This window comes from Bison bison, unplaced genomic scaffold (genome assembly GCF_000754665.1).
Source record: "Bison bison bison isolate TAMUID 2011002044 unplaced genomic scaffold, Bison_UMD1.0 scf7180017864145, whole genome shotgun sequence".
NCBI lineage: Eukaryota > Metazoa > Chordata > Mammalia > Artiodactyla > Bovidae > Bison > Bison bison.
This window is the reverse complement of record NW_011494717.1, coordinates 9,480,606-9,493,425: the sequence shown is the minus strand read 5'-3', so window position 1 is coordinate 9,493,425 and position 12,820 is coordinate 9,480,606. Positions and strand designations below refer to the sequence as shown.

The window sequence follows — 12,820 nt, the reverse complement described above, 5'->3', positions numbered from 1 at the left end:
ACTGTACAAGTTACATGTTTATATTTTATTTTGGCCAATGGAATCCTACTTGCTCTCATGCTCTCCAGACATAGGATTGTACATACTATTCCCAGAACATTTAGAAATCTGCCTTCCTAAAGCAGACTGTGCTCTGTGAAGCACCTAGGATTCCTCAAGGTCACTGTGAGAGTAGAATGAGGAGAGGAAGATATGCATGCAGCTGTATGTATGTGTGTACATCCAATCCTGATGCCTTCAACTCAACCAGAGTTAGGTATATTTTTAACTGTTCAAGTATTAGGATTGCACATGCAATTTTGGAGTTTTACCTTTGAAGATCAGTGATCCGGATTAGTCCACTATTTAGATCTACAGTGGCATGGCCACTCTGCCCCCAAATTCCAGTCACTCCTTACATCAAGTTCTTGTCTGTTGGTCTAAGTGAAGTCCAAAATAGTAGTTTCTCTTAATGCCAATATTGGTATTGTTTTCTGAGAAGTCAGACTTATTTTTAGCAGGCCAGACATCTGTCAGGGTAACTGAAGTTTCTCGTTACTGCTTCCTGCCCACCTCATCATCCCGTAGAATCCACACCTCATCCACTCCCTCTCGCTGGGCCACAGCCTTTCTCCTGCCTGCTTACTATGTCTGCCTCCAGCCAAATCCACAGGTTTTCCACCTTGCTTCCACTCTTAGGCTTTCCTTTCCTGTGGAAAAGAGGCACTAATGATGGGAAGCGGGAGTGGAAATAGACATAGTTTTGCATTTCTTCATGTTTCCAGAGAGGAAGGGACTTTTATTCCCCTCGTTACAGAGGTGAGAAGCCCCACAGAGGGCAGAAGACATCCAGCTTTTCATTCTGTGACCTTATTTGCACCTTTCCACAGGAGGAGTGACTAACCCGATTGGTCAGAATCCAGGATATTCAAAGGGCTGAGTTTCTATCAGCATTGGTGCCTGAGTGCATGAGGTGTGCTATGTGTTCCTGAACTGTGTCCTGGTAAGCCAGGGTTTGTCCTCAAACTTGGCAGGAGGCCTACAGTGGGAGGGAGTAGGAAACCCCCACTGTGTATCTATTCTTAGTTCCAAGAATGACAGAGAACCCAGGGTTATGCCCTGGTATGACCTCCTATTTCAGCACTTACATGAGAAGGCAATTATCAGTGAATCCTAGAGCCCATCTGACAAAAACACCCTATTGCTCAGTAAAAGCATAGTCCCTAAAGCTTAAGAAAGACATTGTGGCCTTAAATAAACATGAGACATTTTCAGCTTCTTACTTTAATAGACTCATGTCTCTCACTTTACTAATTCTCAAAATATATGGTTCCTTTTTACATACATACACAAACACTTTTAAACATAAATATCAAATTCAAGAGAATCAGATAGGTAGGTAAATTTAGGAAGCTAGGAGTACAGAAGAAAATGCCAGTCACCAGATTTTACAAATGAGCATCTGAATTCCTTCTCCGGACATTCAACTTGATATATTATCCTAAATATCCCATGTCACATGGTCCACAAGGTCTTCCTTTAAGATTCAGAAGCAATCAATACCCATACTTGTCATTAAGATGGGTCCTGCCATCTCCACTTTGGCCTATATCAGCATAAAAAGAAACAAAGAAAAATAGATAATTCACATTTCCAAGTCAGGAGGGAAAAGATATCCAGTCATCAGTGGGCCAAAAAGTAAAACAAATAGAAATATGACCTTTTGTATATAATTTCAAACTACAGTCTTTTCACCACTACTCTAACATTTACTAGCAAATAAAAAGCAAGCATTTTAGTACCTACATTTCTATTAATTGCTAGCATATTAGAAATCCAACCCACAGAAAAAGCAACTTGTGGTAAGTACATGGGGAAACAATTATCTCATATACTGCCTTAAGTGAAAGTCACTGAGTCGTGTCCAACTCTTTGGGACCCCATGGACTATACAGTCCATGGAATTCTCCAGGCCAGAATACTGGAATGGGTAGCCTTTCCCTTCTCCAAGGGATCTTTCCAACCCAGGGATTGAATCCAGGTCTCCCACATTGCAGGCGGATTCTTTACCAGCTGAGCCACAAGGGAAGCCCAAGAATACTGGAGTGGGTAGCCTATCCCTTCTCCAGAAGATCTTCCCAACCCAGGAATCGAACCGTGGTCTCCTTTATTGCTGGATTCTTTACCAACTGAGCTATCAGGGAAGCCCTATATTGCCTTAAGGGTGTAGGTATGAACATAAACTAGTACAATCCCTATAGAACGCAATTTATACTATCTTAAAAATGTTCATAGCCTCTGTTCCAATATGTTGACTTTTATGAGTTTGTTTTCTACAAGTGCATGTCTACACTTGCAAAATTATACTTATTAGAAGTTACTTATTGTAGACTTATTTGTAATGGCACAAGACTGGAAAGACAGCAAATATACATTGAGAGAACTGATTAAATACATAACGATATATCCATACCATAAAAAAAGAACTATGTTACCATAAAAAAAAAGAAAAGAAATCTGTAAGCAGCTATGGAAGGATTTCCATATACTATTAAGTGCAAAACAGTAAGGTATAGGATATACTTCCATTTACATTAAAAAAAAAAGTGATGAAATTTTATTGCTTTCAAAATCATTTTATATAATGTATATAAGAAGTGATAAGAAACTGATATTTGGTTGTCTTTAAAGGAAAAAAACTGAGTACCTAAAGCACAGCTAGAAGACTTTTTTTTTTTTGCCACTTTACAGAAAATTTAAAACATACATAAAAGTAAAGAGAAAAATATAATGAATTTCCATGTACCCAGAACTCAGCTTCAACAATTATCAGTATGTGGCAAATCCTGCTTTATCTATTGCCCCTCCTCTATCTTCCCTCATCCTCCACCACGGGATTATTTTAAGCAAGTCCCAGCTATCATTTCATCTGCAAACACTTCTATACAGTACAATATTCCTGGAAGATAAGGACTTTCTCTAAAAAAGATAACTCAGTATCACTCATACTTTTAAAAAAATTAACAATAATCTCCTAGTATCATCAAATATCTACCTATTCCTCCAGAAGGGAGACTTTTCTACTATATACTCTTGTAAAGTTCTTATACTTATGTACATATTACCTATTCTGAAACCTAAATAAATAAATCTTAAAGAAAAGTAAAACCCATCTACCTTCAGGTGGGACCCACACACAGTAATCTGGGTCATCTTCTGGATATTTGGAGGAAAGTATCAGTGGAACCTGCAAAGAAAAGATGTTATTTTATTCAAAAGAATTTAAGTCTAAGAAGTATTGTCCCTATCTTTGTTAGCAAACAAAAATTGAGAGAACAGTTTCCACTAATGATCTTGACATAAGTAACCAAAAATGGGGGATCACTCTCTCTCTGAATCTTGATTTTTTTTTTTTCCCATAAAGCTTCAACAAGCTTATTGTCAGCCACTCAGAGTGGCACTTTTTTCTAAAAGAGGCAGTCAATGCAGGTCAGAGTTCTAACCCCAGAGAGGAAAATTTGACATCTGCCTTTTGATACAGGTGCAAAAAAGTTAACAAAGCAGCCTAACTGTTACCCTTTGAAGGGCCTGTGTGAAAGACTTGTTAGCTGGCATCTGGGAACTTGGATTTCAGGAGAGTTCCCACTACCCTACCTGACAAGAGTGGCCCACTGAGCCAAAACTATAAAAACAATGTGGTTTATGCCAAACACCTGCCTTCCTTCTAGGACAATGGAATTTGGGCAGATGCCAGGCAGGATTACTATGTGATCAGTCCCCAATACCAGTCCTGGGGACTGAGTCTCTAATGAGCTTCTCCGGTTTCACAAGTTGTCACCTGTTGTGAAGGGAACTAAGCACAGCCTATGTGGCTGCTGGAAAAGGACCCTTAGAAGTTTGTACCTGGTTCCCAGACTTCAGTCCACGTGCCTTTTCCCTTTGCTGGCTGTGCTCAGTATTCATGTGAATGATGACACCACAGTTGTAAATTCCATCACATGCTGGGCCTCTTGTGAAACTACCCAGCCTGAGGGTGGACCTCCTGACACAACCTAGCAATTCCACTTCTGGGAACTTACATTATCCTAACACAATTATACGGAGAAGGCAATGGCACCCCACTCCAGTACTGTTGCCTGGAAATCCCATGGACAGAGGAGCCTAGTAGGCTCCAGTCCATGGTGTCACTAAGAGTCGGGCATGACTGAGCGACTTCACTTTCACTTTTCACTTTCATGCACTGGAGAAGGAAATGGCAACCCACTCCTGTATTCTTGCCTGGAGAATCCCAGGGACAGGGGAAACTAGTGGGCTGCCGTCTATGGGGTCGCACAGAGTCGGACATGACTGAAGTGACTTAGCAGCAGCAACACAATTATATATACACTAAGGTTATTCACTATAGCACTGTTATAATAAAAGACTAGAAAGAACCCAAGTGTCCATCGGTAGGAAACTGGTTCAACAGAGTACACCCACACAGTAGGAGGGCTTCCCTGATAGCTCAGTTGGTAAAGAATCCATCCCCAGTGCGGGAGACCCTGGTTCAATTCCTGGGTCGGGAAGATCCCCTGGAGAAGGGAAAGGCTACCCACTCCAGTGTTCTTGGGTTAACCCTTGTGGCTCAGCTGGTAAAGAATCCACCTGCAACGCGGGAGATCTGGGTTTGATCCCTGGGTTGGGAAGATCCCTTGGAGAAGGGAAATGCTTTCCAATCCAGTATTCTGGCCTGCAGAATTCCATGGACAGTCCATGGGGTTGCAAAGAGTTGGACATGACTGAGCAACTTTTATTTCACTTCACTTCACATGGTAGGAAGCTCTCACTGCACTGATATATTAATACAAAGATTTCCACCACAGGTTAAAAAAATAAAAATTCAAAAATAAAAGAGCCCAGATTTCTAGAAGAAAGAGTAGTAGACATCTGGGAATTCTGCTAAGACAGCCCCTGGATTCACTCTTCTGGATATGGTTCATGACAAAGGGATTCATTTTTACTTTCAGAAGTGAAGATTATGACTAAAATACTTACTTTGCCTGGACCAGGAGGTTTCTTTTTCTTGAATTCATCTCTGCTTTTCTCATTCTCATTCTTTGATGCTAATTTATGAAAAAGAAAAAAAAAAAAGAGGCTATGGCTATTTCAGAAAAATAAAAAAGAAAAGAAAAATTCCTCCTTAAACAGTATTATAATTATTGAAGAAAACACCACAATCTAATTCTCAAAAACTCTGACTACCGTAAAGACTATATAAAGAGAGAACTGTCCCTTCATTAATAACCTTTGTTTTCAAATCCTAAGCTTGAATTTAATCACACCTTTTGAAAAGGTAAAGGAAAATGGAGTGACTTTACTATTTTACAATTTAATCATTATAGTTAAAAGCAGAAAGAAAAAAAAACAAAAAACAGTCCTTTTAATAGGCCAATCTTTCAACCAATTTAAGAATGTTGGAATTACCCTCATGATAGGCACATACTCAACTCTGGGAGAGGTAAATTTGTAGAGGGTTTTGCAGAACCAGAGGAAAACGAAGGTATTAGGGTGCTTTGTACGTTGGGGGGGAACCCCAGGAGGCAGAGGAGGAAAGAAGGACAAGTGAGATGGCACCAAACAGACATCTCTCATATATTCCAACTCTGTCCATGGCCCTGGCAGCAGCATCGACCCCAGGTCTGCACCCCGCAGCTCAGCTTCCACCCTATCTCTGACACCAGTTGGCTGCCAGTGTGAGGAGCAGCGGAGGAGTCACTGTTCCACTTGCCTGAGGGCTCCTCACACGATGCAGCTGCTTCACTAATCTCTTGGCAATCTTTATTCTGTTCCACTTGGCTGAGTTGAGACATGTTTTCTATAAAATGCAGAACCAAAGCATACTGTATTAACTTAATTTGCGGTGGGGACCCAAGAAAACAAAAGCAAGAAAAGCTAAGTACATACATAATCATCCAGTTTTCCTATCATTAGCTTCAATAAGCTTAATTAGGTTTGCAATAAACATGCCTCCAGATGTCTAACAGAGAACCACCAATTTTCTACTTCAAAAACTGGCCACCTCTGAAGCAAAACTTTTTAGCAATACTTACTGAAAGCCTGAAAAAAGAACATATTCCTTAACCAAAAATTCTACTTCAAGGAATATATTCAAAGAAAATAATCAAAGATGAGCACCAAGATTTATTACATACAAGCATGTTTATAATAGCAAAAATTAATAAAAATATACATGCATAATAATAATTAAATGAAGTATGGCACATTCACGTGATGGGCCACTTTGCCCCTTATTAAAACCACACTTAAAAGAGTATTTTTTTAAGACATAGAAAAAAATAGATTATAAAATAGCATGTACAATATGATCCCAATGTTGTTTTATAAGTAAGTAAATTAATAAATGAATGAATGCCTGGAGTAACCCCTAATCAGGTGCATTTACTAATTAATGCATCTTATAAACCAAAATTTTTAATCGGCTATTTTTAGACACACACATTTGCTTTTGGGCCCTAAAACAAACAAAAAAATACAATACTTACTGCTCCCCTATAATGCTGCTTATGTATCATCCTTATAATGAATGAATCAAAGACTAGATGCTAAAAAAAGTATGTATAACTGCCTTTTTTGAAAAGGCGAAGCATGGTGCCAGTAACAGAGGAAAATGCAAAAACAAAAGATTTACTTCTCAAAGATGAGGAAACAGTCACTTTTCTGTGCCTAAAACAGCTGAAAGTAACTTAAAAATACCAGGCAGGCCTGGTGTTTTCACATGGACATGCCTGGTTTTGGAAGTCCATATACACACATTTCCACACATAGCTTACTGCCAATGTTTTTTGTTTTCCCTAATGTTCCCTTTTTTCTCTGCAGTCTTAATCTTGCAAAGCAGTTCAACAAACCTGCAGGAAAATAACCCCCGCAGTTGACAAGGGTTAAGGGGCTACTAAAAAGATAATAATATCTAGGGGTGGCAGATTCCTCTTTTCTTCTTTGGACTTTTACGTATGATCCAAAGTTTCTAAAATGAACATATATGCCTTTTATAAGCAGAAGAAATTATACTTAATATTTAAAAACCAATCAATTTCCTCTTTTACATTTTTCATTAGCCCTTTGCTGAGGTAGGTGAAAACTACATGTCAGGTTCTTGGCCAGGTACTGTGGCAAAAAGATGAATGAGGTATGATGTTTCCTGAGAAGTACAAGCTGCAGATACAATTATATTTAGCCTCTGTGGGGGAAAAATGACTAAGGGAAGGCTTTCTCTGAGACCACCTGGTCAGGCCCCGTCATCCACCCTGTTCCACCAGCCTCTAGTCACAGAGTGGCAGCAATTCAGGACTGCTCCACAACCGTTGAGGTTTCAGATTCCACAGCTTTCAACTTTCAGTAACTCTGGAACACACTGGAAATACTCGCCCATATTTTGCAGTGAGAATAAATAATAACTGGCAATCAAAGAAAGACCAGGAAGGTAGGTTACAGTCAGCTGTATCACATTATCACAAAGTGTCACAAAGTCAAAATGCATAAGCAAGGACTGGCTTTGCTTTTTCAAACCTATGCGTGATGAATGTAAATGCCCACTGCACAGCCTAGGAAGGAGAGAGAAGACACTACCATGGTTTGTTTCTTTAGAACATGTGAAGTCTGTGGGAGGACTCGTCTCATGCGCTGCTTCTTCCGGTTCTGTCTCCTGCTGCAGCCTACTGCTTCCAGCCTCCATTTTCTTCTTTTCATGCTCCTCCTTTTCTTTCTCCTCTTCCTCTTCCTCCTCCTCTTCCTCCTCTTCTACTTCAGGCTCATCCTTCATTCTCATTAGAGTTGGAGGGAGTTCTGGACGCTTGGGGGGTAACTTCTATGAGGGGAAAAAAAAATCCATGAACAAGTAGCTTTACAGTATGACCAGGATGGAACTCAGGTCTCCTGCATTAGCAGGGGATCCTCTACCATCTGAGCCACCAGGGAAGGTCTCATAAAGTGATGGAAGGATTAAATGAAGGAAGAAAAACCATATGGCAGAACCAGGTGTATAGATTATGTTACTAACAAGTGTTAGCTGAGTCTGAATATTATAACATCTATCCACCAGGAAAAAAAAAAAACAAAAAATCACAGGAGACTCTTTCTTAAATGCAACATTGATCACAAATTAATAAACTGGTATTCTAATTCACAAATCGGTTACATGCAAATTGGCATGAATCAATTCATCAATTCTTTTTTCTTTTCAGCTGGGCAGCATGTAGGATATTAGATCCCAACCAGGGATTGAACCCACACCCCCTGCATTGGAAGCACAGAGTCTTAACCACTGGACCACCAGGGAAGTCCCGATTCATCAATTCTTGATAACCCTAGGCTGAGAGAAAAATCCAAGAACCACATCCTGGAAAAGATGTGATCGTACCAAGTCCACAGCCTCTTTTCACATTACTGTGCAATGAGTCATTGAGTTTTGAAAAGAAAAGAGAAAAATTCACTCAGGATAACTCAAGAGCTAAAAGTTTAAGACCTTGACCTACAACTTACCCCTACTGTTCCCGTTTTTAATTTGAATTTGCTTCCTCCTTTCATGGCACCAAAGAGAGGCAATGTGAGCTTTTTAGCTTTGTTTTCTCCATCTGTAGCCTGACTTTCAATTCTAGGAAGAAAAAATAATTTTATATATATATGTATATCAGATCAGATCAGTCGCTCAGTCGTGTCCGACTCTTTGCAACCCCATGAATCGCAGCACGCCAGGCCTCCCTGTCCATCACCAACTCCCGGAGTTCACTCTGATTCACGTCCATCGAGTCAGTGATGCCATCCAGCCATCTCATCCTCTGTGAGGCTAAGGTTTTATTTAAAAATACCATGAGAAAGAAACTTTTGGCAAAACAAAACTTTCCATAAAGTAAACACTTACGCATACACCAATGAAGAGGGATTCAGGCCAGCAGACTTTGAATGGACAACACTGACACAGAGCTATTAAGGGTCAGATGAAGCTGCTACCACAGTCTAGTAATTTACAAGGTGCTTAATTTACAACATGCTATCTGACTTCACATTCATAAAATGATACATACAGTACACAGGTCAGTGGCAAAGGACACTGACCTGGGTACTGCCTGTATATTACTTATTCATAACATGCCAGTACACATAGACATGATCCATTCCAACTAAGTAGCAGGAGATGGATCCATGGTGTAAAGCCCTATTTTCTACCAACCTCTGAAAAGGACTCAATACCTTACTTACCTGGAGGCCACACTTATCATAACCACACACAACAGCTCTGAGCACAGAAGTTAAAAAAAAAAAAAAAAAGTATGTGTATAGGGGGTGGGAGGCAGGATATCCTGACAAAGAATTAATGATAGACCCCACAGCTGGTGAGCTGTCAATGTTCTCACTGGCTGAATATAGTTTTAAAAGCTAAGCACCTGAGGGTAAAGCTAAGGAAGAGCAAAAAGAAGAGATTGTAAAAATTAGAAAAGATGCAAGGAAAAAAAGAACAAAGCAAAACAAAAAGGACAGCAGTTGAGCTGACAAGACACTCAGAGAGTAGGCATAAGTGACAGGGACAAGATAGCACGAGGAGACAGAAGGAAGAAAGCCCTATGCTTTCTCTGCATGACGAGAGGACAACCCTGCATTCTGGAACATAAGGACAGCACTGGCACTCTTGATTCACAGGGACCCATACAAGAAACTGATTACTCTGCTCGACTGAAGCCCCAGTTCCAATCCTGCCTTCTTTTACCTAGTCTTCCCCGCTCAGAGGTGCTCTCCCCCTTTCTCTACTGAGACAGACCCATTGCATTGATAAGGTCACCGGAGGAAATCCTGCCTGCCTGCCCTTAAAGATGCTTTGTCAAACATCCCTCATATCTCCTCCCCACAAGCATCAGGAAGCACAGGAAAGCAAAGGCAAGAGCAACACAGATATTTCTCAGCTCCATTAAATAGCCTGGCTGGCCTGGAGGACACACAAAGACTCCCAAAGGAGATGAAAAGTAGAAGATGGGATCACAATCAAGAGTTGCTGTGGGTGGAGGAGGAATGGAATTAGGTAGGAAGTTTAGAAGTTCAACCCTCAAGTGAGAAGAGGAAGGAGAAGATACACAGCATCTGAAGGCCAGATGCTTTCTAAAGCAGTTTTTTCTTACTTTACTTTCTAAAGTAAGAAAGGGAGGAGAAACTGAAGACACATAGACAGCAGGAGGGGAGGTTCTGGAGGAAGCTGATGTTTGTCTTCTAGCTTGGACTACTTCGCAGATTAAAGGATTACAGAATTGGAATTGAAACTCACTGTTAATTTGTTTGCTCTGGACTATGGTTCCTGAGTTTTTACCTTTGCTCCACAAAAACAATTCCACAAATAGCTGCTAAGTATATCAGTGACAGTAAAAGTTATGACAAGATGACAATACATATATGCCAGCACATTGTTAAGTGCTTTTCAGTTAATCTTTGCAACATCATTTTTTCTAATTTACAGAAGAGGAAAGTAAAGATCAAAGAAGTTATACAACTTGCTTTAAAATTCCCAAAAAGTATATTGTAAAGCAATTATCCTCCAAATAAAAATGAATTTAAAAAAAAGAACATTTATGTACAATTTATGACCGACTGTCAAGCTAAACTACTGACTCCAAATCTACTCTATAAACAAAATGATACTTTATATATATTAAAAAAAAATTCCCAAAAAGTAATTGACAGAGTTGAGAATGAAACCTAGGAAGTCTAACTCTAGTGCTAATCTACCATCTATCAATAACATAATTCAAATATCATTTGTGTCCAATAATTCCCCTGAAACCAAAGTTAACAATAAAATTAACTTCAGGAGACTGTGCTTTTTCCCCACCTTTAAAGGAACAGATTCCACTTTTAAAAAGTATTTAAATATACTAAAGAGTTATCAATTTGTTCTTGAGAATGACAGATACAGGCATTAAAATGACAATCTGTACTCATATCTTTTCATCTGTGGTTTTAAAATCATAGATAAGAATGGTAATACATTGTAGTGTTTGTATTTCTCTTATTATAAGTATAGTAATTGTATTTCTCTTTTTATATAGTTAAGAGTTATCTGTATTTCTTTTTCAGTGGACTTTCAGTTGATACCCTTTGCCCATTTGTCTCTTTGGTGGATAGGTCCTTATATATTAGGGAAATTAGCCTTTTGTGCATGTTGTTTTTTAAAGAAGTTTCAGTTCAGTTCAGTCACTCAGTCGTGTCCATCTCTTTGCGACCCCATGAACTGAAGCACGCCAGACCTCCCTGTCCATCACCAACTGCTGGAGTCTACCCAAACCCATGTCCATTGTGTCGGTGATGCCATCCAACCACTTCATCCTCTGTCATCCCCTTTTCCTCCTGCCCTCAATCTTTCCCAGCATCAGGGTCTGCTAGGATTCCCATTAGTGTATATTGGTAGACTTGCTGTTTCCTACAAGTTTCTGAGGCTCTGCTCCTTTTTAAAATTATTTTGCCTTTCTGTTCCTAAAAATAGTTAATCGATGTATCTTCAAGTTTGCTGATTCTTTCTTTTGCTAATTGAAATATGCTCTTGAGTTCCTTTAGTGAATTTTTCATTTCATTATTGTATTTTTTAATTCTGGAACTTTTATTTTTTATATTAATTTCTGTCTTTATATTGCTAATAATTTTGGAAATATCACTTTCATACTTTTTACATGAGCCCCTTTATTTATTTAAACTTTTTACAATAGCTGATTTAATAAGCCTAATGTCTGAGATTTCTTGGGGATAGTTTGTATTGACTTCTTTTTTTTTTTCTTGTGCTTGAGCTGCACTTACCCATTTCTTTACAATATTATGACTTTGTGGAAAGCTGAACATTTAAAATAATATATAATGCTGAAAATCAGATCCTACTCTCCTCCAAGAGTTTGTATTGTTGCTGTTCATTTAGTTACATTTCACAACTAATTGTGTGAAGTTGTATTCTTTATTGTGAAGGACTGCTGAAGGCTCTGCTTGATTAGCTTAGTGTTCAACTAATGAATGGACAGAGATTTCCTTAAATGCATTAAAACAACGTCTCTCAGCCTTCATCAGAGGTTCTGTGTGTTTGCTGGGGCTTTCTGTTAACACTCCAACAGGCAGTTGACAACTCTACCTTAGCCTTCACTTACTGATTGTGTGCAGATCATCAAGGTGAGACAAAGGTGTTACTGGGATCTTCTCATGCCTTTCCTGGGCATGTACATTGTGCTATATACATGTATGGCCTTCCAGATTCCCAGAAATATGTCATAGCTTTTAAAATTTCCCTTTGACATCTCCTTTCACAGTTTTTCTTTAAAGATTTTTGGCCATCAGTCTCTTGTTAGCTTCAACTGATAGTGCTACCATAGGTAGCTGTGATTTCAAAAAATTGCCATTGACTGTTTTTGACAAATTCCCTAGGGATAGAGTTGCTCACAGAAAGCAGAGCTCTGCATCAGATAAATATAATCACTAAGATTGGAGCATTTCTTATATTTTTTGGACATTTTAAAAATATTCAGGTTTACTGTGATATAGTCACATACAATAAAATCCATTCCCTTTGTTTTTTGTTGACATATAGTTGATACACAAAGTTGTGTTAGTTTCAGGTGTACAGCAAAGTAATTCAGACAAACATACGTATATATAGGCTTCCCCAGTGGCTCAGTGGTAAAGAATCTGCATGCAATGCAGGAGATGGAGACAAGGGTTCAATCCCTGGGTCAGGAATATCCCCTGGAGGAGGTCCTGGAAACCTACTCCAGTATTCTTGCCTGGAGAATCCCATGGACAGAGGAGCCTGGTGGGCTACAGTCCA

At 39.2% G+C, this 12,820-nt stretch overlaps 1 protein-coding gene across 1 annotated transcript in view; it reads right to left on the bottom strand.

Moving 5' to 3' along the window:
- Positions 1–1,252: 1,252 nt before the first annotated feature.
- Positions 1,253–12,820, bottom strand: part of SLC4A1AP (solute carrier family 4 (anion exchanger), member 1, adaptor protein) — a 24,198-nt gene continuing 12,630 nt past the window's right edge. The window contains 6 exon segments of the mRNA XM_010840699.1: positions 1,253–1,585; positions 3,157–3,226; positions 5,014–5,081; positions 5,747–5,833; positions 7,606–7,843; positions 8,518–8,638. Of these exon segments, the coding sequence (XP_010839001.1) occupies positions 1,536–1,585; positions 3,157–3,226; positions 5,014–5,081; positions 5,747–5,833; positions 7,606–7,843; positions 8,518–8,638 (634 nt within the window). The 3' untranslated portion in view covers positions 1,253–1,535.